General features: G+C 43.7%; 2 protein-coding genes across 4 annotated transcripts in view; one reads left to right on the forward strand and one right to left on the reverse strand.

Annotated features, from left to right (window-relative positions):
- Positions 1–293, reverse strand: part of TUBGCP2 (tubulin gamma complex component 2) — a 64,009-nt gene extending 63,716 nt beyond the window's left edge. For both annotated transcript variants that reach the window (XM_067538644.1, XM_067538670.1), the window contains exon 1: positions 193–293. The gene's annotated coding sequence lies outside the window, so the exon portion shown is untranslated. The remainder of the gene's footprint in view (positions 1–192) is intronic.
- ZNF511 (zinc finger protein 511) lies at positions 177–20,335 on the forward strand. 2 transcript variants are annotated; one of them, XM_067538676.1, is made up of 6 exons: positions 177–553; positions 3,477–3,550; positions 4,663–4,864; positions 10,740–10,864; positions 14,347–14,532; positions 17,701–20,335. In XM_067538676.1, exons 1-6 carry the CDS (start codon positions 407–409, stop codon positions 17,768–17,770), a joined length of 804 nt encoding a protein of 267 aa, XP_067394777.1. In that variant the 5' UTR covers positions 177–406; the 3' UTR covers positions 17,771–20,335. The 2 variants fall into 2 exon arrangements, with proteins under 2 accessions (XP_067394777.1, XP_067394786.1); XM_067538685.1 differs by lacking the exon at positions 14,347–14,532.
- Positions 20,336–25,344: the final 5,009 nt, after the last annotated feature.

Consider the following 25,344-nt stretch of genomic DNA (forward strand, 5'->3'; position numbering starts at 1 on the left):
GGCCGTTAGCCGGAGCCAGCAGCAACCGGGCCACGGCGGCCGAGCGGCGCGAACCGCAGATGCGCACACTCCGATTGGCTGACACCGAAACGGCAGCATCGCTGGAGCCAATCAGAACACAAGTGCGTGGACCTGTCATTTCATGGCAACCCTCGCCTCTGTGCCTCGCCGCCACTCCGCTGTCCAACTCACTGGGGAACCCCGGATCCGGGCTGGTGCCAAAGCCTTCTCATTAACCGCCCGTCGCAACCCCAACTGCTCCCGGCCTTCACAGCACCCGACCCGCTCCGATGTGACCTGGAATGGAAGTACCCACGACGACCGGAAGTGATCTGTTTTCCCTCCCCCCCCCCAAAGATGGTGGCCCGATGAGTGCGCCCAGTTCGCGGGGCAGCGCTACGACAGAATGCTGCTGCTACTGCCACCGGATCTCAGCGTCTCGCGGCGGGTAGAGCAGCCCCTGTTGCCCGTCCAGCCCCGGACCCCGCCGCGGGCCCCGTTCTGCTTCTCGCCCAGCCGCCTACGCTTCGACCGCCACCACGACTTCTTTGAGGTAAGAGGGCCCCCGCTACGACTACAGCTCCCGGCAGCCCCCGCGCGGCCTCCCGCCTGTTGCCCGCGGGGTCCCGCCTCGGGACAGGCTGGGAAATGCAGTCCTAGTGCCCGTCCGCTGCTCTGCAGCTAATCGTGTGCCCCATCCCACACCTTCCCCCTCTGCTCGTCTTGGGGCTCTTCACGCTCGCTCTCCCAGGCTAGGCAGTGGGGGGTTCCACAGGCTTAGAATAATGGAAGATGAGGGTTAGAAGGGACCTCAGGAGGTCACCTAGTCCAACCCCTGCTCAAAGCAGGACCAACCCCAACTAAACCAGCCGAGCCAGGGCTTTGTCAAGCCGCACCTTAAAAACAAATAAAGATGGAGATTCTACCACTTCCCTAGGTAACTCATTCCAGTGCTTCACCACCGTCCTAGTGAAATTTTTTTTCCTAATATCCAACCTAGACCTCTCTCACTGCAACTTGAGACCATTGCTCCTTGTTCTGGCATCTATTACCACAGAGAACAGCCTAGCTCCATCCTCCCCAGAACCTCTCTCCTCCCCCACCCCCATTCAGGTAGTTTAAGGCTGCTATCAAATACCTCCTCATTAGAATCATAGAGTTGGAAGGGACCTCAGGAGGTCATCTAGTCCAACCCCCTGCTCAAAGCAGGACTAACCTCAGCTATATAATCCCAGCCAGGGCTTTGTCAAGCCTCAGCTTAAAAACCTCTAAAGATGGAGATTCCACCACCTCTCTAGGTAACCCATTCCAGTGCAATTTGAGACCATTGCTCCTTGTTCTGTCATCTCCACCACTGAGAACAGCCTAGCTCCATCCTCCCTGGAACCCCCTTTCAGGTAGTTAAAGGTTGCTTCTCTTCTGCAGACTAAATAAAGAAGACTGTTCCCAGTTCCCTCTTCACCCCCTTCCTAGAGAGGCCGTCCTGTTCTTGTTGCTCCTAGGAGGAGGCAGGGCTTCCTGAGCTGCTGGCTGGGCTCGTTAGCTTTCTCCCACGAGAATGGGTTTTAGTTGCTGGAGATGGGAGAGAGAGCAAAAAAATGCTGTTAATGTATCAGCTCTGACAGGCAGAGAAGCAGAGCAGGCAGCCCAAGAGAGGGCTCAAATTTTCAAGAGGGCTGGAGCGTCTCACGTTTTGCCAGACTGGCTGCAGTCCAAATCCCATTACTCCCCCTCCAAAATCAGGAGAGTTAACAATGCTATTCTCCTGTTCAGTGAAGGGAGCTTTTCATGTAATCATGTGATGCAGGAGCTGGGGTTACAGGAAAATAGTAGAAAATTGTGACACTTGCTGTGGCTGTTCTGGAACCACCTATCTGCAGATCAGTTTGCTTAGCATTAAAAGAGGCTTTTTGCAACCAAAATGGCTAGAGATATAAGTATCTGCATAAAACTATGTCGTGGAGTCTGGGGGAGCAGACTCCTTGGCCCAAGTCCAGGGAGCCTGAAGACCCAGCTTACTGGGGATCAATGAGATTTAGCCCACAGCATTCCCCAGCTGGACCACAGGAGGGACTTATCCCTGGAAGTTGCTGGGCAGACTGGCTCCTTCCACCAGCAGGACAGGCTTTCTTAAAGGTTTCCTGCTGTTCAGAGCTGTATAGGCAGCAATGATGGTCAGGAATCCTGTCTGTTGTGCATCTCTGAAGAGATGTCTGAGCAGCAGTAGAGACAAGCACTAGAGTTGGTCACAGAGGTTGAGGACTAAGTCCCAAACCAGTTAGGACCAGGAGCAAAACTGTGCAGACTCTCCACCACCACCATCCTTCATCCTTCATTGAGCTAGAAGGCCCTAGGTTGTGAGGGTGGAACAGAGAGTTCTTTTCAGCAGCCAGGTTAGGGTGAGAAGCACACAGGTGGGCATCAAATATATTAGACATCTATTAGCAGATACAAAAGCTAAAGCCCCCCACTAGCAGGGCCAAGGACAGCACACTGGAAGGAGTTACAATCCTCCCCTTTCCCTCTTTGATTGTGGACTCTGGCACTGTTAATGGAGTCTGTAACTAGTTAATGACATAGCTGACAGCTCAATGTGTTGCCTAGGCTGGCACATGGCTGTCTCCCTGTAACTGATTCAGCAATTTGGGGAGTTTTGTGCAGACAGCTCTCCGTAACTGCAACCAGTTTAGTCAGTCCTCCTTCCTCTCAGCTCTCTGCGGTGTCCAAAATGTTCTCTGTGTTCTGGTGACTGTCAGGGCACTTTATCGCCTAGTCAGGTAGTGTGGGAGAGTTGCCAAGACTTTTCCAGAATGCTCTGGTATGTAGCTAGGGCAACATGATACATGCAGATGTGTGAACGTGATTATGATGGCAGAAAAGAAGCTGTATGGAAATAGATTACAAGTACAATTATTCAAAGTGACTGTACTTCTTTGAAAGCTATAGTGGACTGTGTCCCTTGATTATTTTTTTTTTTTACTAATTTTTTATTAAAAAAACCCAACAAAACCCTAACAAATCCGTGATAGAGGCACCGTTGTTGCTGTGCTGTCTTATTTAACCACTTGGAACTTCTCAGCCATGGCATAGACAGAATTCTTGACTCCTGTGCCAAAAGCACTGTCTCCTTCCACTTGTGCTAGAGAAGAATCTTCTTTGGATCCATGATCCTGCAAACACTATGCCCATGAGTTAGTCTCAGGGTTCGTAACAGCAAAGAACACTGGTACATGTGTGTGCATAAGCCCAGGGGCTCTGTTGAGGGCGCCAAGTTGCACTTTTAATCATCTATAAGATGGGCTTAGCAAAGATGGTCTATAAGATGGGCTTAGCAAAGTTAGGTCAATATAATATCGTTGATCCAGAGTTGAATTCAGAGTAATAGAGTTTCTTGATGGGAATAAAAAATAATTTCCAATTTGCTTTTTGAACACACATTGCTGTAACCTGCCTATAATTGCTATTCCCTGTTACAGGATGGAGACATTCATAGACACTTGTATCTCCAAGGTATCCTAACAAATGTTACAGAAGTGACTGAAAGTCCCAAGTAAGTGGTATCCTTTGTACAAATTCTGTTGTGGGTCCTGTTAACAAGAACACATTTGACTGATTTTTGACCTTCCCTCTAGCTACCAGTTTGCGGTCCATGCTGTCAATGCTGCATACATCTGGCTCAACAGGATTCATTAGGGATAAACAAATGTTGAATAGTAATTGTGGAGTACTTTGAATCATTCATAGCGCCAGATCAAAATAAGCTGATTTCTGTCTGTTATTTCGTGACAAAGAGAAAGCTTTTGATGGGGCATACAGATTTTTTTGTTTGTTGCATCTGCAGATATGCTTTGGCTCTTGTTTCCTTAAGAGGAATTTTGCTCTTTACACCAATCCAAAAGCAACAGCATAAATCATCAGAGTTGAGTTTTACTTATCTGAGTTATACTAGATAGGGATGTCTGCAATCTCCTTTACTTTTTGTATTGATCATGGATATGGAAAAGAAGGAATAGAATAAGTAGGAAGACATCGCAAAGTAGCTTTATAGTGGATGATGTGATAGTTATTGAACCTGAAGATTTCCCTGTAGTTATTGAAAGAAATTCAGGTTTTGAGGAAGTGTCTGGCTTTAAAATAAATCATGTTAACCACCATTTCAGATTTATCTCTTTGCCAGACGTGGAGAAATCATCCCTTCAGAAAATATGGGTGTAAATGGGCAATGCATTCCCTGAGGTACTAGGGAACTTAAAACTCAACTGTAGCTAGAGAACAAACAATAGATTGAAAGTGAGTGTATCTATTTTATAGAGGTCTACTGTGATTTTGAAATCTAATAGCTCAGACCTCGTACTGCTGCTCTATATTAATTCATCATAAGTGAACATCTGTATGCATGACCCACAGGTTCTAGCTAGGCTGTGATTCATGTAAAAGGAGCTTAAGCCACAAATATGAATTCCTAATTACAATGTCCTTACAAACTAATTCCACTGTGTCTCCAGTTTAATAGTGCTCATCTTCTCCTGTATCAAGTAGATATTAATGAAAACTACCATAATGTAAAGATTTTATTTAGATGTTTGCTGATGCACTGATCCATATGTTCTGGGTGGCTTTGACATAACCTAAAATACAAATGTTTTCATTGCTTTCTTCCAGGGTGTCTGAATTCTGTTGCCATATTGTTGGGTGCTGCCAGGTCTTTGATACCTTAAGTGGTTATGAACATCACTACAACACACTGCACAGGAACATGTGCTCTTTCTGCAAGCGCTCTTTCCCCTCTGGGCATCTGTTGGATACTCACATCCTTGAATGGCATGACTCTCTCTTCCAGATAATGGCGGAGAAGCAAAATATGGTGAGTTGCCAGCAAAAATTTCATTGTGCATCCAGCACCTGATAACTTTATAGTAAAAAACCATCCCCAAAATTGTGTTTTTGATTTCCACAATTTCTTTCTTCAAAGCAGTATAACAGTAACAGCAGTATGGTTGGGGTGAGAAAGTACTTTTATCTTAAGCTCTTATATTCATATATTCTTATATTCTTATATATTCTTATATTCATATTATTCTTCTGTGCCTTGACAACTTAATTTCATTTAAAAAATTCAAACTTGACCTATGGCACATTATTAGCAATGAGGAATGACTGATTTAGCAGATCTGAAACAAATAGTAAAGAAGTTAAGTGATTGGACACACAGAGGATACCATTTTCAGTGTCTGCTTATCCAAATATAATCATGGATGTGAACATATTCTTCACTTAAAAGAAACAAAATTCATATAACTTAATGAACATTATGGCTGACATTTTCGCTGCATATATTTAGAGGTGTGTCACTGCATATAATCAGATGTGTGATTCTCACAGCCATCATAAACCATCCCAGCTGGCACCTAGAGTAAAGGGAGAAGTTCTAGATGGTTGTCAGTTTTCTGCTATAATATGAATATGTGGTCATGGGCCCAATCCTTTCCCTATTGAAGTCTGTGGGCATTTTGATAGTGATTTCAGTGAGAGTGGGAGCAGGCCCATGCAGCATAACAGAAGATTCTGTCTGTGGCTCTTATTTTGCAAAGACTCAAGCATACATTTAACTTTTCTTTGCACACTGAATTCAGTGGGATTACTTGGTGCACAAAGCTAAGGACGTGCTCCAGTCTTGTAGGATTGGAGCCTATGTTCCTTCTCAGCTCTTGAGACAGATGTTCTCACTCAACTGAAAAATCTTAACTGAGTCATCACGATGTATTCAAGCTTAACTGAGTAACTGTGATCTTTCCGTCAAAAACACCATCCTGCCTTACCTATTGATCACTGCATCTCTTAAGAACAGCCATATTTGGTCAGACCAATGGTCCATCTAGCCCAATATCCTGTCTTCCAACATGGCCAATGCCAGGTGCTACAGAGGGAATGAACGGAACAGTAATCATCAAGTTATCCACCCCGTCAGACATTCTCAGCCTCTGGCAAACAGCAATCCCTGCCTATTCTGGCTAATAGCCATTGATGGACCTATCCTCCATGAATTTATCTAGTTCATTAATGAACCCCATTATAGTCTTGGCCTTTACAATGTCCTCTGGCAAGGAATTCCACAGGTTGACTACGTGTTGTGTGAAGAAATACTTTCTTTTGTTCGTTTGAAACCTGTTGTATATTAATTGCATTTGGTGACCTCTTGTTTTTTTGTTATGAGAAGGAGTAAATAACACTTTCTGATTTTATAGACCTCTATCATATTCCCCCTTAGTTGTTTGTCTCTCTTCCAAGCTAAAAAGTCCCAGTCTTATTAATCTCTTCCCATATGGAACTTTTCCATACCCCTGATAATTTTTGTTGCCCTTTTCTGTACCTTTTCTAATTCATCTTTTTTGAGATGGGGTGACCAGATCTGCATGCAGTATTCAAGACGTGGGCATAACATGGATTTATAAAGAGGCAATATATCTTATTATCTACCCCTTTCCTAATGATTCCCAACGTTCTGTTAGCTTTTTTGATTGCCGCTGCACATTGAGTGGACGTTCTCAGAGAACTATCCACAATGACGCCAAGATCTCCTTCTTAAGTGGTAACAGCTAATTTAGACCCCATAATTTTTTATATATAATTGGGATTATGTTTTCCAATGTGCATTACTTTGCATTTATTTACATTGAATTTCATCTGCCATTTTCTTGCCCAGTCACCCAGTTTTGTGAGATCCCATTTAGTAACTCTTCGCAGTCTGCTTTGGACTTCACTATCTTGAGTAGTTTTGTATCTGCAAATTTTGCCACCTCACTGTTTACCCTTTTTTACAGATCGTTTATGATTATGTTGAATAGTACTGGTCCCAGTACAGAGAGATGCCTGGGGGACACCACTATTTACCTCTCTCCATTCTGAAAACTGACCACTTATTCCTACCATTTGTTTCCTATATTTTAACCAGTTACTGATCCAGGTGAGGACTCTCCCTCTTATCCCATGACCACTTATTTTGCTTAAGAGTCTTTGGTGAGGGGCCTTGTTCAAAGGCTTTCTGAAAATCTCTAAGTACACTATATCTATTGGGTCACCCTTCTTCCATGCAGCTTGCAGGGATTTCTGAGAGCTTCACATGCTTGTTGACCCCCTCAAAGAATTCTAGTACATTGGTGAGGCATGATTTTCCTTTTCAAAAACCATGCTGACTCTTCCCCAACATATTGTATTCATCTATGTGTCTGATAATTCTGTTCTTTACTATACTTTCAACCGATTTGCCTTCAGAACTCTTGGGTGAATACCATCTGGTCCTGGTGACTTATTACTGCTTAATTTATCAATTTGTTCCAAAATCTCCTCTGACACCTCAAATTGGGACAGTTCCTCAGATTTGTCACCTAAAAAGAATGACTCAGATTGGGAATCTCGCTCACATCCTCAGCCGTGAAGACCGATGCAAAGAATTAATTTAATTTCTCCCCAATAACCTTATCTTCCTTGAGTGCTCCTTTAGCATCTCGATTGCCCAGTGGCCCCACTTGTTTAGCAGGCTTCCTACTTCTGATGTATGTTACAAACATGTTTCTTACTTTTTGAGTCTTTGGCTAGCAGTTCTTCTAATTCATTTTTGGCCTTCCTAATTACATTTTTACACTTCACTTGCCAGAATTTATGCTCCTTTCTATTTTCCTCAATAAGATTTAACTTTCACTTTTTAAAGGATGTCTTTTTGCCTCTAACTGCTTCTTTTACTTTGTTGTTTAGCCACGGTGGCACTTTTTTGGTCCTCTGACTGTTTTTTAATTTGGAGTATACATTTAAATTGAGCCTTTGTTATCATGTCTTTAAAAAGTTTCCATGCAGCTTGCAGGGATTTCTGAGAGCTTTTTAATTTTACATGCCAGCAATCTGGTTCTATTTTGGTTTAGGTAGAGCCCATACTTCCTGTATAGGCTCCCCCTTTCCCACAAGGTTCCCCAGTTCCTAATAAATCTAAACCCTCCTCCCTACACCTTTGTCTCATCCACGCATTGAGACCCTGCAGTTCTGTCTAACTGGCCCTGTGCATGGAACTGGAATCATTTCCGAGAATGGAGGTCCTGGACTTCAGTCTCTAACCTAGCAACCTAAATTTGGCCTTCAGGGCTTCTCTCCTATCCTTCCCTATGTTGTTAGTACCTACATGTACCACGACCACCGGCTCCTCCCCAGCACTAAATATAAGTCTGTCTAGCAGTCTCAAGATATCTGCAACCTTCACACCCAGAAGGCAAGTCATCATGCAGTTCTCCCAGTCATCACAAACCCAGTTTTCTATGTTTCTAATGATTGGGTCACCTATTATTATTACCTGTCTTTTCCTAGTAACTCAGTGCGAGAGGATACCATGACATCATCTGGAAGGAGGGTCCCAACTATGGGATCGTTTCCCTCTGCTACAGTTTGATGTTCTCCTTCCCTAAGACTTTCATTCTCCTCAGCAGTATGGAGGCTGTCATGCCAGTGGTGGGACCGTTCTGCTGTGTCTCATCTGTGTATCTCTATGTCTCTCATCCAGAATTAGACTTTTAAGTTCCATGGGGTAGGAGCCATGCTTTTCTGTTTTTTATCTAAAGCACTTAGAAAGCTTTAGGATGTTGTAAAAACAAGAGTAACTTGGGCATGGCCCACTTTCAGCTGATGGAAGTGCTGAGGTAACTTTATGGTACTGTTTGTACCTTACTAAATATGCCTTTATTTATAGACAGAGTACAAGACACAAGCTCATTCATGCAAAAGGAAAACAGTAACATTTTTTGCAGTCTCTAGTGCCTTCTGTCCAAGGATCTCTAAGCACTTTGTGTGCTTTATGCCTCATAACATCTAGTGATGTAAGAATGGATTATTCTTGTTTTGCTAATGGAGAAACTGTGGTTCAGGGAAAGGAAGAGACTTACCCATGGTTACACAGGAAACTAGAAGTAGAACCCAGATCTCTTGCCTGTAGAACTGTTATACTTGTAAAAGAAAAGACTAGCAGGGTCTTATTCAGGGGGACAAGGCAGTATGCCATGTTTATTGTACATGTAAGAATATCAAAAAGCAGTCACATTCACACACACATTCATTAAGTTCTGCAAGCTGGTGTGATGTAATTACCAGTCCTTTTATGCGTTACTCGAGCCAGCCTACTGACCAACTAGTCTGGGCACGAGGATGGAGCCAGGCCTCTGTCAGATGTGAATCCGATGCTTCAAGTTGACAATTGAAGAATGAGACCCAGAGTTTCCATGTTTTTACCCATCTTTTATACTTGCTGGCTCTCCTGTAAGTCTATGGGCCTTGCTGTGTCATGCTGCCTCTGGGTTTAGTATAGCTGTTAATCACCAGCTAATTGAAAGCATGATTATTCTCTTATTTCTATACTTTGTTTGTTCCCAGGGTGGATTCTTCTGTACTTTAGGGTCATTGCTAGGTATTCTTCAGCCTTCAGGGTTAGGATGGCAGTTGGTGTCTTTACACCCCTTTCTGTTGTTAGAGCAGTTTAGGTTGGTGTCTTTTTATACCCTGCACATACATTCCTCACGCACACAAAGGGAATTTATCAAGATATTTTTAGGTTCAATAGTACAAGTTTCAGGAAATAGCTTACTTCAAGAAACTAACAAGATGGAGTCCACTTACGCCACACTAAACAGTACTATACCATTATCATAACAGTAAAGGAAAAATTTCTCTCTATCTCTATCTCACTTATACAATAAAACAAGGAGTCTACATCTGATTTGTTTGCACAGCTCCTGGGGAGGGCGCACAGGACAGCCATCCTTTCTCTTTTGCTTATTGTAAAAACAAGAATAAGTGGATAAACACGAGTGTGTAAGTCTGACTTGAGCTAACATCTCCTTAGGATGATAGTATCTAAAGTGGAGACAGGAAAAAAAACAGGTAAAAGGGTCTCTTGCTAAACAGGCTTTGTCCTACATGTGCAGAGCTGGAGAGTCTATCTGCCTCATCTATGGAGTTGAACTAGTTAACTGGTTTAATCAAACTAGCTTCCAACTTTGCTAATATCCAAGCATCCTGAGCTCTATCAGGCAGATAATTCTGTCTTCTGTCCTTTGTATACTACACATTTTTGATCAAGAAGGTTTCCTGCTGCCACCATGTAGAGAAACTTGGGGAGCCAATATTGCACTCTCCAGGAGTTTTGCCTGATGGACCTTAGCAGTTTGGATTGCTGAAATGACTCTGCCTCATACATGTGCAGTCAAGAAACCATTTTCTGCCCACCCCTGCACATGAACAATATTTTCCTGGTACCAGAGATTGAAGTAGTTACCCAACAAGATAAACTAATTCCAAATATTGTGAAACAATCTCAACGCACCCATGTAACTTGGAGGTTAGAATGAGTGAATTACATTTGCTTTCGTAGATTTTTAAGGCTAAATGGAACCATGCAATCACATGGTCTTAATGATAACACAGGCCATAAAATATACTTCACCCAGTGGTTCCGGCTGTGGAGAGAATGTCTTTTCCCTCCTGAAAAAACAAAAGCTGTAGAGCCCAATAGCTTGTGATTGGACTAAATCACTTTTCATAAAGGTGTCCAGTAAAGATGGTGATACATCTTTAGAACTGTTTACCAATATGGAAGTGCCAGGTGGACATCTTGCTTTGCCTTGGAGAAATTCTCTGAGTATAACTCCTATCTTGCTAATACTGCATGAGTTTTAGAATTACCTTTCCCTCTTCTTGCTTTTCAGTATCAGTGTTTGGTGGAAGGCTGTGTGGAGAAGTTCAAGAGCAGCAAAGACAGAAAAGATCACTTAGTGAAAGTTCATCTTTATCCTTCTGATTTTCGATTTGATAGACCGAAGAAAGTTAAAAGGTAAGTGCCAAATACACCAACAATGCAAGCTTTTATCCTTCAGAGTGCTGGGGACAAGTCCTCAGAAGCAGAGAATACCTGAAAATCCAGCAATCTCATGCTTCTCTGGGCATAGTCAGTAACACTTCATAGTTACACAAAAATAAGATCAGATTCCAGAGCTCCTGCATTCCCTTTTCATAATTGCTACTAGTTTATTTCTGGAGAGGTTGTTTACTGAATGCAAAAATGTTAGAGCTGAGCATGTGAATGCATGAGCCAAGGAATACTGGCCTTTGGGTCCTTCCAGCAGGAATGACTCGCCCACATCACATGAGTGAAAGGGATGCTAAAAAGACATTTGTTTACTCCTGATCAGTGAACCAATGAGCCAAGCCTCCCTGCTGTTCCCAGCCCCCTGCTTCCCTTGCACTCTGCCTGAAGTACAGAGAGCGGAACTGCAATCCCAGCAGCACCCTTCTCTGCCTTATTTGGGTGCACTCTATTCCCTGCTCTGCCTGTGTACTTCTGGGAGGTGAGTGAGTGCAGGGTGGAAAGGCAATCAGTCTCCCTTGTGGCAGCAGTGGCAGGAAAAGGCTTGGCAAGCTGTGTTGAGTGCGGGAATCCATCTCCACGGTGGGTGCATAGGGCAAGGAGTGGCCTGGTGAGCCCAACACATGCTCAGGAATCCCATCGGAAGTGGAGGAGGCTGGCAAGTCAACCAGAGGGTAGCAGTGAACCTGCACAAGCCAGGGCCAGAGCCATTCCCTCCCAGTTCATGCTGTCCATAGGTTGGGGTGCTGCGCACAGCCATCTGACTCCTGGCCCTTGCCTCTTCTGCAACACTCTATTCTGGTTGAAAAACATGGCCTCAGTAGCGGCATGCTCCTTTGGTGCTTGGTGTTTGGTGCTTGGCTTTCTGACCAGGCAGCACTAGAAGCACTAAGGGAAAGGAGCCAACCATCAGTGTGCAGCTGAGTTTGGAGGAAGAAGTGAGCAAGAGAGACTGGCATAGACACTTACACAGGATCCCCTTCAGTGCTAGCTGAACAACTGGCGAAGCAATGTCCTGATTGCCCCCATATGCAGGCACACCCATTTCTCAGGTGGCTGTAAGCAGTTATGTAATCGTGTTCTGGATATACACACACTTAAATGAAGCAATGATGTTACTAATCAATGTTTCAGTCTCTCCCTAATGTTGCCATTCCTATTCCAAGGCAGGGGAACCCTGGAGGCTTATTTAGCTGTGAAGGGTGATCTCTATCCTTAACAGCTTAGTGAGCACACAGTGGGGCAGAGCCATTGGCTCCTACAGACTGATCTGAGCGGCAACATTGGCAATGGCTAGTGATCTCTCAGGCAGTCAAACCCACTCTGTTATCCCTGCTTTTCAGCTGAATGGCTTAGCACCCAGAAAGGAAATGAACTGCTGAGTGTAGAAAGGGTCTTTCTTAGTCATGGATCAAGCACCAACGTTCATCTCTCTAGAGCAGAGGTGTCAAACTCGCTGATAGTGACGGGCCAAATTCACATAACCTGCAGTTCACAGGGGCCATTGTTACCCAAATAACAAATATTACAGGATCTTATTAGGGGATAAGGCAACAAGCCGCATTTATTGTGAAAACAGAAACTTCTGTAGATAGTATCCAAGAAAAGAAAAGTATCAACACTGTAATAACATTAATATTGTGCTCTCCTTAGTGAAATAGCATTAATAATAATGTAAACACTAGGAAAACAGTATTAACATTATATCAATACTACAAATTACAGAGACACGTTTCAATTGATGCTTTCATTCACATTCACACACACTGACAGGCACACACAGATAGAGACAGACATACATACATAGGGATCTTCCAGACGTCATAGTTACCAGCTTCTTGGTGCTCATGATAGTCACTGGCCAGGTGACTAGAGCATGAGGATGAGGAGCAAGGTTCTGCCGATGCGCATCGGTACTCCTGGCTGGTGTGATGTTGTAGACCCGAACCTCCAGCCTTCATCTTCTTGTCCCATTTTATAGGGAAAGGACCCCATGTAAGTCTATGGGTTTTGCATTGTCATGCTGCAACTGCATTCTTGGTGTGATCCTCAATCACCCACATTGTTGCAAGCCTGATCAGATTTTGTCCTTTGAAATGGGCTGGCTCCAAAGTTATCAGGGTGGCTCCTCTTCGGCCATTTGATCATCTTTGCTTCTTTCTTCTTCCCTCAAGCGTTTTAGGTGAGGCTGGTGTTTTCTTCATGTCTGTTTCGATATCCCTTACTCAGACCAATTGTTCAATCACTCTTTTTGTCTACACCCAACTCAATTGCTCAGCCATTCATACTTCAATCACTCAGGGCCAACTCCTAGCTGAAGAACTTACATATTATTTTTAGAGCAAACCTTATTTCATTTTTGACAGTGTCTTTCACAATTAGATAGATACATTACATTGCACAGTGTGGCTTTTGTACTTAGAATAGGATTTTTACAAATATATTGGAAGCAGGTAAAATTAACAGATAAACTGGCCAGTGGACATAGTACAGACATTTACAAACAATCTTAAAATTATACAAAGTGCAGACAGACTTGAATTAACATTTAAAAGGGTAGAACAGTAAGAGTCAGTTTGAGGTTTTAGCTTTTGATTCAGACTGATGTGCCTTTTGGTAGGAAGGGGGGTGTTTGTGGCTCTGTTCTTACATATATTTCAAAAACAAGATTTTGGCCAACACCATGCAATACCCACCACCGAAAAATTCAGGCCATCTTCCCCTTTTCGGCGGTGCAGCATCAGCCCTTTTCAGCGGCGGGATTTCGCGGGGGACCCTGTTGCCGGACTGACTGCATTGCTGCTTTAAGGGATTTCTGGGAGCAAAAATTCAGGGCGTCTTCCACTTTTCGGCAGCTGGGTTCTGCGGAGGAAGGTATTGCCGCTTTAAGACTCTCTTAAAATGGTGATGCCCTCCGTCGACAAATCTCTTAAAGTGGCAATGCCTTATGCAGAGAAACTTTCGGCGGCAGCACGACTCACTTACACTGGCCGAACGCAGGCCAGATCAAAAAGGTTCGCGGGCCAGATGCGGGCCGTATGTTTGACATCCCTGCTCTAGAGCATGATACCCTAAGTCTGCTATGGAAGGAAGGACTCATTGACCCTGCTCAACCAAATGAACACAATTATGCTTTATGGACATAAGAAAGAAGCTTGTGGTGAAGCTCATGTACTGTAATGCAGCGGTTCTGACTCCTCCACTCTGCGGACCCCCTTGTAAGAGAGCTTCCCTCTAGCGCTGTAGTCTCTGGTTGCTTGAACTTTTTACTTTGCATGCCACCCAGAGCGACCAAGGCTGCCTTCTGCTAGTCTCCCTCTGACTTGCCTGAGCCTCTTTTACTTGACTTGTGTTATGGCCTCCTGATCAAATGACATTGGGCCCTTGAGCCTAGGCTGACTAGGAGACACTTGGCAGCTTCTGAAAGGAGGGTTTTGTTTCTGCAATAGCACCAAGCACAGTAAGCTTCCCTCTAAGCTGGACGTGAGCATGCCAATGGATGTGAATGTGGAGACTTGCGAGCAGGCGCAAATGGATTCCATGGAAATTTGTCCCAGTGAGAGCATGGAGAATCCCACCCAGCCTGTGTGCGGCCCAATCTCATCACTGCAGGAGAAACAGCTCTATAAATCCAGGTCTGTTTTCCTTTATGTAAGCTCCTTGGGGCAGGGATCGTGTCTTCATATGTGCTGGTGCAGTGCCTAGTGCAATAGGGCCCTGAACTTAACTGGGGCCTCTGGGTGTTCCTCTGATGTAAGTATTGCAAAGTAGTACCTTTAAGTGTTCATCCCAAGTGAAGGGTGAGCCTTCTAAAAATGATTTATACTCATAGCTAAGCACTTGTTAATAAATAACATGACTTTTAATTGATGTTTGCAGAGAGCTTTGAAGAAGAAAAGCAAATGCTGTTTGTTTATCGGCAGTTGACTAGGATTAAACTGCTGCATGGGAGAACTTCTATACTTAAAAGGTGGTTTGCTACCAAAATGTAGCAGCAGCAAATGAATGGTTTGTGTATTGATAGTGATACATTTCTTTGATTCTTGCAGTCATAAATGAGAATCTTTGCAATAATAGAGAAGTGTAACGAATGAGAAGCACACTCTCACCCAAGGAAATGCCCTCAAATTCACCTTTTTAAAATAAATTTCAAGCCCGGGGGACCTAGAAGGAGTGCAGTCTTCTCTTGAGTCTTACTTGGGATCTAGTTAAAGCAAGTGGGTTTGATTGTGCACTGCACCTCCAGCAGGTGAGATGAGGCTGTGCAAAGGTGGCTCCAAATTCTGGGTTGCTCTGTGGATTGAAACTGTCATCAGTATAGTTAAGAGCAACCTCTGGTCTAACTGGGACTTGAAAGGGGCAGTTTAGAGCCAGTTGTGGTTCCTGAATAGCCCCTGTATGCTGCTGCAGCAGTTCACAGGGGTCAGGACCTATCCCTATACATATATTTATTTTCTTTTAAATCTGAAGTTCATTACATGTATAGTTAGTAACACCTGAGGTTTATAATCCTAAAATAATTCTAGGGACCTAATTCACTTGTCATCATTTCTGCTGTTCTATTATTTGCATTTTCTCTCAAACCTAAGCTAGTCATCTTCACTTAACAAAAATTTCTCATCAGTTCAGCTGAGCTGGCATTAGCACTGGTGGGAGCCCAAGTGTAAACTAGGTTCTATGGGCCAGGCACATTCTTACCATATTGTCTGTTAAATATGGTGAAAAAAAGTTCAAATGAAATGGTGGGAAAATGGCTCTAGTTACAAGAGACGTGCTTATACAAAGCTAACATTGGTCCAGAAAAAACAGCATGAATATTTATGTAAAATTCCCTAATATAGCTCAGGCCTCCATTCCATGCTTCAAGCCTTGCCTGCACGTAATAATGGTACCAATTTTAGTGCCCACGAAAAGGGATTGCACCCATTTAGCTATGTCACTTTCTAAACCAAGGACGTTGAATCAGTGCAACTTTGTTGTGTAGACAGGGCCTAGCGACAGACTTCTCAGTCACCTTTAGGATCCAGCTGTATAACTTCAAGCCTGTTGAATGCCTCATTAAACTTCACTTTACCAAAGAGCTGAATTGAGGGCAAGTGGTGATTTTTTTTTCACGTTTTGCCCACAAAATATGATCCTTCTGCTTCAGATGCCAAAATAAGATATTGCTCACATTAAACTGTGCAGATGTTCCAAAATGATCATGCATGTTCTGTTGGGCTTAACTCCCCCTTGGTGAGGCTTGACTCCTTCTTGATTTAGAAAGAGGGAGGAATAAGAGGTAGTATCCTCCAGGTGTGACACACATGGTGCCCAAATGAGCTGTTACAGTAGTTTATGCAGATCTTCATAATGTGATTTTCCCCCCACCTTCTCTTTTGGGTAGTGAAATAGTTAAGTTTTGACATGTTAACTCAGATGCCTAACAATACCTTACTGACTTGAACAGGGCAATTCAAACCTCAGAGATGCTGTTTCAGGTTTTCTGCAGGCAGACACCACTGCATCTGTTATGTTCTGTTCACATTTTGAAGGGTTTTTATTATTCATAGATTCATTCACAGATTCTAAATCAGAAGGGACTATTGTGATCATCTAACTTCACTTCCTGTATAGCACAGTACAGAGAAGTTCCCCAGATCTTTTAGAAAAAACATTCAATCTTGCTTTAAAAATTGTCAGTGATAAAGAATCCACCATAACCCTTGGTAAATTGTTCCAATGATTAATTATTCTCACCATTAAAAATGTATGCCTTATTTCCCATATGAATTTATCTAGCTTTAACTTCCAGCCATTGGATCATGTTATATCTTTATCTGCTACATTGAAGAGCCCATTATTTAATATTTGTTTTCCATGTAAATACTTGGCCTGTAATCATTTACCCCTTAACCTTATCTTTGTTAGATTCAAGAAGTTCAATCTATTTAGTTTATAAGGCATGTTTTCTAATTCTTTAATCATTCTCTGGGTCCTCTCCAATTTATCACCATCCTTCTTGAATTAAGAACTGGACACAGTATTACAGCAGCAGTTGCACCAGTACCAAATACAGAGATAAAACAACCTCTGTACTCCTACTTGAAATTCCCCTGGTTATGCATTTCAGGATCACATTAGCTTTTTGGACACAGTGTCACAATGGGAGCTCATGTTCAGTTGATTATCCATCATGATCTCCAAATCTTTTTCAGTGTCACTGCTTCCCAGGGTAGGCTCTCCCATCCTGTAAGTATGGCCTACATTCTTTGTTCCCAGATATATACATTTATGTTTAGCTGTATTAAAATGCATATTGTTTGCTTGTGGCCAGTTTATCAGCTGATCCAGAACGCTCTGAATCAGTGATCTGTCCTCTTTATTATTTACCACTCTCCCAATCTTTATCATCTGTAGAGTCATTATTAGTGGTGACTTCATGTTTTCTTCCACATCATTGATGAAGATGTTAAATAACATTCATAAGGACTAGAGGGTTTTTTAATGAGCTTAGGGTGTGGAGAACTAAGGGTTTGCCAAGGAGAGGTGGAAGTATACTGTATCCTCACAAATATCCTTCCCAGTTTAGGCCTTGCCTTTATGTTGCTGACTATGTCCCTGTGAAGCAAAACTTTTGCTAATGCGCTTTGTTCAACAGCAGTCATTGTCATTCCCTATCCGACTAAATTGGTTTCTTGTTAGTGTGGCTTCTCAGCAAAGTTACCATTCCAGCTAAGTGTGCTCTGAGTGGCACATACATAAGTACAAAGACACAGGGCATCAAGATTTTTGTATTAAAATGGTATGTTTTTTTGTTGCAGAATCCCATCAACAGTTTGCTTTGGGCAGGGCGCCAGCCGAGGATTTAAAAGCATGAAGAAGAAAGTGTGAAGGTCACTGCAGCAGATTCACAAGGAATGACAAGTAAAGATGAGCAAAAAAGGCCCTGCTCACTGAGTTTAATAAAATATACCACTAATCATTGATGGATTTGCATGCTCCCCCTGCCTGAGCGCAAATGGAGATGTTGAATCTGTTGCACACCAAGGGCAAGGAAGGCTTGGGGCTGTCCATTGTGATCATGGATGATCCAACACCAACAATCTCTGCAGCAAAGGAAAAGCAAGAGAGAAGGAAGGAAGAGGGGATCTCGTGTTTGTACATGTTTGAGTTTCATAAATGTCTGGTGAAGGGGCACTTAACCTAAGGTTGCTTTAGCTGTTAACCCCAGGGCTGCAGCATTTATGAGTGCATCTTGATTTGCCATCATCAGGTAGTGATGCGTATCCCTGTGTAGTGGTGGGATGCAGTGCCACCTTTGCAGTGGTCTTCACTGGGCACAGTCATACGTCTCTCCGCTTCTCCAATACCCTCCCTCTACATAAATCAATATCTGTGCTGCATGAAGAAAAATGGAGTGTTCCAATCTCTCATCAGCTTCTTTAGTGCCCTTTGTATGTGGCAGGAGGAACTCTCCTGTCATTCTTCCCATTTGCCCTTCTCATGCTCAGGTAGGATGAGAGGAGCTCTAGTGTGCTATTGAGATGTGAACTGCCCCTTGAGCTGTGAGGGGGTGAAGACCTTGTGGGTAAGTCTGCGCTGCAGTCGGAGGTGTGATTGCAACTCAGACATACCTGTGCTAGCATGGCTAAAGATAGCCAGGTTGTTGCAGTGGGACAGGGTTCAGAGCAGGCTGTACAAGGGACTCTGTTCATGATTGCATTGCTGACACCTATGCTTCTGGGTCTACACTGCTATTTTTAGCTGTGTTAGCAAGCCTATGTGTATCCGTGCGGCAGTCATACCTTGGATGATAGTGTAGACATAGCCATGTGGCTCTAGAGACATCAGTTGAGGATTACTGCTGTGGGGTTGTGCCTAAATCCATTGACTGAGGGAATTCAAAGGGCACAAGAGTAAAAAATGGATACAAGGGTTGTATGGAGTAGGTAAAACTAAAAGGGAAAGCAGTTTTTAATGTTAAAAATACTGTGTCTGAAGCAAGGTTCACAGATCTAAGGGCAGCTATGGCCTAAGACTGCCTCCAGTTTAAGATAGTTGTTTTTAATCCAGTGGTCAGAGAATGGCTGTGGAGCTGAAAATCACATGATAAAGGAGCTAATGCTTGCTAAAGATGCCTCTGATAATCAGTACTCACACCTGGCAGTGCAGGGATGCAAAGAGGGGCCATGTCTGGTATCATTCAAGGAAATATTTATTTTAAAACCTGTTATTACTTCTAAAAAGTGACTTAGAATTGGCCTAAAATGAAACACCTGCACCTGGAAACTCTAATTGTAAAGCGAGACAAATGACCCTTGCCATATGGGTGATAAATTGTCTCACTTGTTGTGCTGTTTGGAGATAAGTGTTTAGTTTTACAGTTGTAGTGAAGACTTTCTGTATGGTGATTAGGGAGTTGGCTCTATTTTGCTTCTACAGTTTGTTTACTTACAGCTAGAGGGTCACAGTATCATGCTCCAGTATATGTGTGTGCAAATTAGGTAATGGAGCATGGAAGTAGGCAGTTGGCATGCAGTTAGCTGACTTGCATGTGCAGATGCAGGCTTTGCACATGAAGTGGTGGTACATAGTCATCTGGGCTCTTCCAGTCTGACTGAATCTAAAATTTTGGATCTAGGAAGCCTTGCTTTAAAGAACTACTGCAGTCCTATGTGGCAGTGTAAGCAAACACCTATCTTCACATTTCTAGGGCTCTTTTGCATGAGCTCTAACCACAAGAGTCAATAAAATCCAAGCCAGAGTTTGCCTCCATTTTTCAAACCTTAAACTTGCAGAATTATCTTATCAGCTGATTAGAATGTGGTATCTCTCACAGCTGCCCCTTCCAGACCCTTTGCTCTGAGCCTTAGCCTGCACCCAAAACTCCCCCACAGGATTCTGTGCTGGTATAGATAGGCTAATTGACCAGTGTTTCTCAATACACACCTTCATCCCCCAATCTCCCATTTCCACTGACTCCCTGGACCCTCTTTCTCATGGGCTCCTACTCCTCATCTTGCCCTTTCACTCTAACTTCCCCCTCTCCCTTTCCAATTCCCTCTCATCCACTCTTACCTCCCCATTCATATTCTACTTCATCCCTACACCTCTAGGTGGGGCCCTGCTGCCATTGTTTCCTGTTGGACTCCTTGACCTGGTGGTCAGGGAAGCTGCCAGATCTTACCATCACCATCAGGTCTGTTGAGAAGACAGCCAAGATCTCTGTCCCCTTTTCCCAGTTAGGAGGCTGGTGTCTCCTGGGAGGGCCCTATGCACTAAGCAGGAAAACTTGGCTATAATATCTATTCTGTGATGGGTGATGGCGAGTATGGAAGAGGGGCCCGGGTCCTTTTATCAGAGATGGATTGACCTTGTCTGAGACATCTCTGCTGGGAAGAGGAGTGGATAGCACCAGTGCCAGGTGTTGTTTATAGTGCCCCCTGCTCACTGTAAGCATATGCATGGTGGGTGCCCCGGCCATCCACAATAGTTTCAACACACAGTTATTTTGCAGGGGGCATGAGACGCTCCAGAGGCAAAGGTCGTTGGAGGGGAAAGAACAAAGGATGACAAGAGAGAATTTATCAATAAAGTAAACAAAACACACCCAGTTCTGGTCCCAGGGCCCTTCTTCCAGGCCCCCCTTCCTGCCCTCCTCCCCCTCCCCGCAGCATCCAGCCAGCTATGGTTCCTAGTACTGTTGCAGTTAAGTACATATGCAGCTAACAGTACTATGGGACTCCTCATTTCCTTGAGCCCAGTCCTTGTACACTGTCTTAGCCAGATGCAGGATCCATGTGGAGGGACCATATTGCCTTCTTCCACTACAACTTTGTCATCTCTTTAATGGTCCCTGCATCAAAGGTGCTAATAAGACATGGCAGTCAGCATGCTCTAGCTAAGCCTGGTTTTGGACGCAAGGAATGTGTCACTGGGGGAGCCCAAGGTTAGGGAATAGTTCTTATGCTATATATCCTGCCCAACTCTAATCCATTTGTTTTCTCTTTGTAAATTCTTCTCCCTTCCTACAGTCAGGTTGTTTAAGGAGGCTGTAGAGTCAGTTGGCCCATAAAAGAGTCTTCAGGTTGCAGTTGATTCATAGATTCTAAGGCTGGAAGGGACCATTGTGATGATCTGGTCTGGCCTGGATAACGCAGGCCAGAGAACTTTCCCTAAATAAAGGGCCGCCTTGTGCTGTGTTTGCGTATTATGGGCCTGACTCCACTACCTTGCCCTTTGTGTAGGTATCTGCATCTGAGTACAGTGGCTGTGAACTGCTACAGCCAGTGATCTGGGCATGCATTGTTGGACTGCTCTTCTGTGAGGAGCAAAGATGTGAACAGGCACAGCTGATGCCACAGTTGTTGGGTAGGTCAGGGCACAGTGCTGTAGCCATTGAACCTGTACCCCACCCATTCACCAGAAGTGCAAATTTGCTGTCAGCAAGTTTCTGATCTTGCCCTACCTCCACTCTGTTTGGGGTAGGTGCTGCAAAGGGTCTTTTTTGGGAAGTTGGGCCCCAAGAGCAGATTTTTTTGTTGAAGAGCTGATCCTTCAAAGTACTCAATCCATGTGCAGACAGATTGTCTTGAAAATTACTGTGTCATATCAGGGTTTAGGGTGGAGTTGGTGCAAGTTTGGGGATGTTTGGTTACTCAGATACATAGCCTTCACACTCCTCTCCCACTAAGAAGCTGATTTTAGTATTCAAATTGCTCTAACACCCATGTGTACAGGGAAAGTCTTTAAAATGGTGTTCTACAACAGGAGCTGTTTGTGGTGCAAATTTAGGGTCATTTGATCAAAGAGTTTCCAAGATGAAGCCTCCCTAATAAGAGCACCTGTTACTTTTCAAAGTGCTCTAAAATCCAGTTTGTTGTGCCCAACAGGACTAGGGTTGAGTTTGGTGCAAATTTGGGTCTTGTGATCACGGGTTACGTGATATAATCTCCCCCAAATTAAGCTGCTTTTGACATGTTCAGATTCTTAGAGCATTTTTGGTGCAGAGTTAGGGGGAAAACTAAGGCTCTGACCCTCCTGAAATGAATCATGCTTGCCTGCCCCTGACTCAACTATATGATGGTGCCAAGGACCAGTTTAGAAATAGTGCAAGAACATTTGAAATATGAAAGCTTTAGTACCTGTGCTTACAGACAGTTCACATCTCCAGAATGCCTTTGCAAGTGACACACACTGGGCAGTGTATTCACTTGGTAGCTTAAGGGAGCAAGTGTTGGCCCCTGAGCAGAGCAACCATGCATTTAGATCCTCTTTTAAAGAGATTTTTTTTTGCTGTGTACCTTAGTGTTCTCAACCTCCCTGGTGTCTAGGGTCACAATGGGTTTCCTTTTGCAAGTGGTAATGCTGCGTGCATCGTTGGAGTGCAGCACCCCTCACGTGTACCCCCATGCTATCTGCCTGAGTCCCACTCTGGAGCAGTTTGGCAATACTGTGTCTGGGATATGAAGCCTGGATGGATACGTGGGGCTGGGCTGATATGGGAAGGACTAGCTATCACAGTGAAAATGACACCAGAGAGACCTGTGCAGGAGTTCCAGCCAGGATGAATCAGTTTTTTGAGTGACTGCACATGTCTGTTCCATTTCAGGTGTGTGCACGTCCAGGGCACCAGTGTCAGATTTTTCCCTTAGTGTCAGATTTTTCCCTCAGTGGTACCTATCAGGGCAGTGCATGTTCCTTCTGCTGCTTTGTGCTACTGTGTGATAGTATAAAAGGCGGAGCCGCCACGACCCCCCATGTTTCCTTCTTATGGCCCCTGGTAGATAGTCAGAGCGTTAGGTTGCTTCTGCAAGTGGTTTTCTCCCCTCTCTGGGAAATTGTTCCCGTGTATTTAGCTAGTACTCATTTTAATAGTTAAGAACATAACGGCCATACTGGTTCAGACCAATGGTATAACATGAGCCAAGGGCTGGAAGCTCAAACTAGATAAACTCAGACTGGAAATAAGGTGTACATTTTTAACAGTGAGAGGAGTTATCCTTGGAACCATTTACCTCATGAGGGTCGTGGTGGATTCTCCATGACTGACAACTTTTAAAGCAAGATTGGATGTTTTTCTAAAAGATCTGTTCTGGAAATTATTAGGGTGAAATTCTATGGCCTGTCATACAGGAGGTCAGACTAGATGATCACAATGGTCCCTTCTGGGCTTAGAATCTATGAATCTATTCATTTAATTTTCTCACGTAAACATCTTCAGGGCGCATGAAGCAATTATTTTGCAAAATCACCCATTGCCATTTCTGGCGTGGAGAAGCTGTAGGGTGCTGAATTAGGATGTGGGGAGGGGTTGAATTCTGGTCTTTGCAAATGCTTGTCTGTGGTGAAAATAAAAGTGTCTTTCAAGCCCTGAACTTGTGTCTGAATTCCAAATGCCTGTTCACAGGGTACGATTCAAAATGTGTGCTGGGTCCAGTGTACATGTGAGTTGGGTGCTTGAGTGCATTGCAAACATTACAGCATCCGACAAACACTGCCATGTTATGTCATAAATGCCACACAAACAATCTTCGCAGAGAAAGTAAAAGTGGTGTGCTTGTGTTCTCAACCAGGGGTACCCTGGGGTACACAGAGGTCTTCCAGGGGGTACTCAACTCATCTAGATCTGTGTCTCTCAACCTGGGGGTTGCGATCTCCAGGGGGATCACAGGATGAGTTTAAGGGGATCACAAGTGCAAGGCGTTAGGGGGTGGCAAGCAGTGCAACTACCCATGAGGCCCCGCAAAGCTAAGTTACATGCTTCAATCCCACCATCTGGGGCTCCAGCTTCAGACAAGGATCAAAAGCGACAAACAGACTCACATATCACACTTAAATGTAAGTACAATATTTATATTCCAATCAATTTATTTTATACAGTAAAAATGAGAAAGCAATTCTTCGATCATAGTGTGTGGTGACACTTTTGTATTTTTATGTCTGGTTTTGTAAGCAAGTAGTTTTAAAGTAAGGTGAATCTTGGGATACACAAGACAAATCAGACTCCTGAAAGGAGTACAGTAGTCTGGAAAGGTTGAGCCACGGTTCTGGGGTATAGGAATAAAGTAGTATCCCTTTAAATAATTTGTGAGCCCTCTAGTGGTACTCAATGTGTTCTAGCGTGTTTTAGAAGTTGCCAGAGTGGCAATGTGTTTATGTAGCTAGGTCTGGCAGATTGTATCTATTGAATGAACATTGTCATTTGGATTCCACTGAGCCTATATAGTTCCTTCATGCCCTGTTTGTTGTTTAAAGAGCAAGAGACACAACACTTAGCAGCAAGGCTGGGATCCTAATGTGGGAATACAGTGGAATAGGGAGTGGCTGCTGAGGCCTAGGGACAGTGAAACTAAAAAGGGAACTGCACCTTGCAACACTGGGACTATAAGTGATTTGCTCATTTAGGAAAAAAATAGTGTTAAAAATGTCTAGCTGTTTGGGAGAAATTGACTTGTTTGGGAGCTCAGCAGACTGGCCCACCCACAGCAAAAGATTGGAACAGGATAGAATAGTGCATGGTACAACTAATGAGAAAAAAGTCAGTTTTACTGAGCCTAATGGCCTAAAACATATAACGTGCTGGGCAGCCTAGCAGCTCCTTAAACCTGCAGCCAAAACATTTGCAGAGTATGTGGAAATTCTACAAACTCACCTGTCCCCAAAGTTGCTAGTGATCACAGTGCATTCCAGCTTTGATAAATGGAATCAGTCAGCCATGGAAAGAATTTTTGAGTATGTGGTTGAATTAAGGAAATTAACAAGGCATTGCCAGTTTGGAGAGAGCTTAAAGGGACTCGTTAATGTGTGATATGCAAAATAAAGCACCCAAAGAATTATTGACTCAGGCTAATTTGACCCTAAACAAGCACTAGAAATGGATGTTTCAGTGGAAACGGCCTACTGGGACTGTCTCTTCTTCCCAAGTAAGACAGTTAGCACCATCTTTTAGCACCATGCCAAGGACTGTCACGGCTTGACGAGAGCCTAGATATCTAAAAGGCTGGGCAGGAAGAGGGGAAAATGTTCAAATTAAATGTGTTTAACCTTTTATGGTTGGAATCTTCTAATTATTTTCCTTTTTTATGCAAGCTTAATAAAAGGTTTAAAAGGATTTTAAAGGGGTTCTTCCCAGTGGGAGATGGGGCTAGCTATAATTTAACTACGTCCCTGAGCTGCCTGTAAGTATTTAACATTTTAACTGCAAACGGGTTTTAAACACCATAGTTCTGTTGTGGCCCTACACCCCGACTCTTATCTGTACCACAGGCTGATACAGCCTTTATTAGGTGGGATAGACCACACCCTTTGCCAGCGGGTCAAACCGCTGTCTGGTAGACATTTGTCAAATGCTGGGAAACTGGGTCCATGTGTTCTTTCCTGGCTCTGGCAGGGGAGTGTGATCTAATTATTAGACAGGATCTGCAAATTAGGATTCCTGAGTGTTCTTTGCTTTTAAACGATGC

The sequence above is a fragment of the Emydura macquarii genome, unplaced genomic scaffold (assembly GCF_026122565.2).
Source record: "Emydura macquarii macquarii isolate MOO-44397 ecotype Brisbane River unplaced genomic scaffold, CSIRO-AGI_Emac_v2 contig_67, whole genome shotgun sequence".
In the NCBI taxonomy this organism is placed as follows: domain Eukaryota; kingdom Metazoa; phylum Chordata; order Testudines; family Chelidae; genus Emydura; species Emydura macquarii.

Bases quoted from the DNA above. Each gene is read 5' to 3' on its own strand.
- ZNF511 (XM_067538676.1), top strand. From the start codon at position 407: ATGCTGCTGCTACTGCCACCGGATCTCAGCGTCTCGCGGCGGGTAGAG. The intron at 3,551-4,662 runs GTAAGTGGTATC...GCTTTCTTCCAG, and splicing joins GAAGTGACTGAAAGTCCCAA to GGTGTCTGAATTCTGTTGCC. The intron at 14,533-17,700 runs GTCTGTTTTCCT...TTTTTGTTGCAG, and splicing joins AAACAGCTCTATAAATCCAG to AATCCCATCAACAGTTTGCT.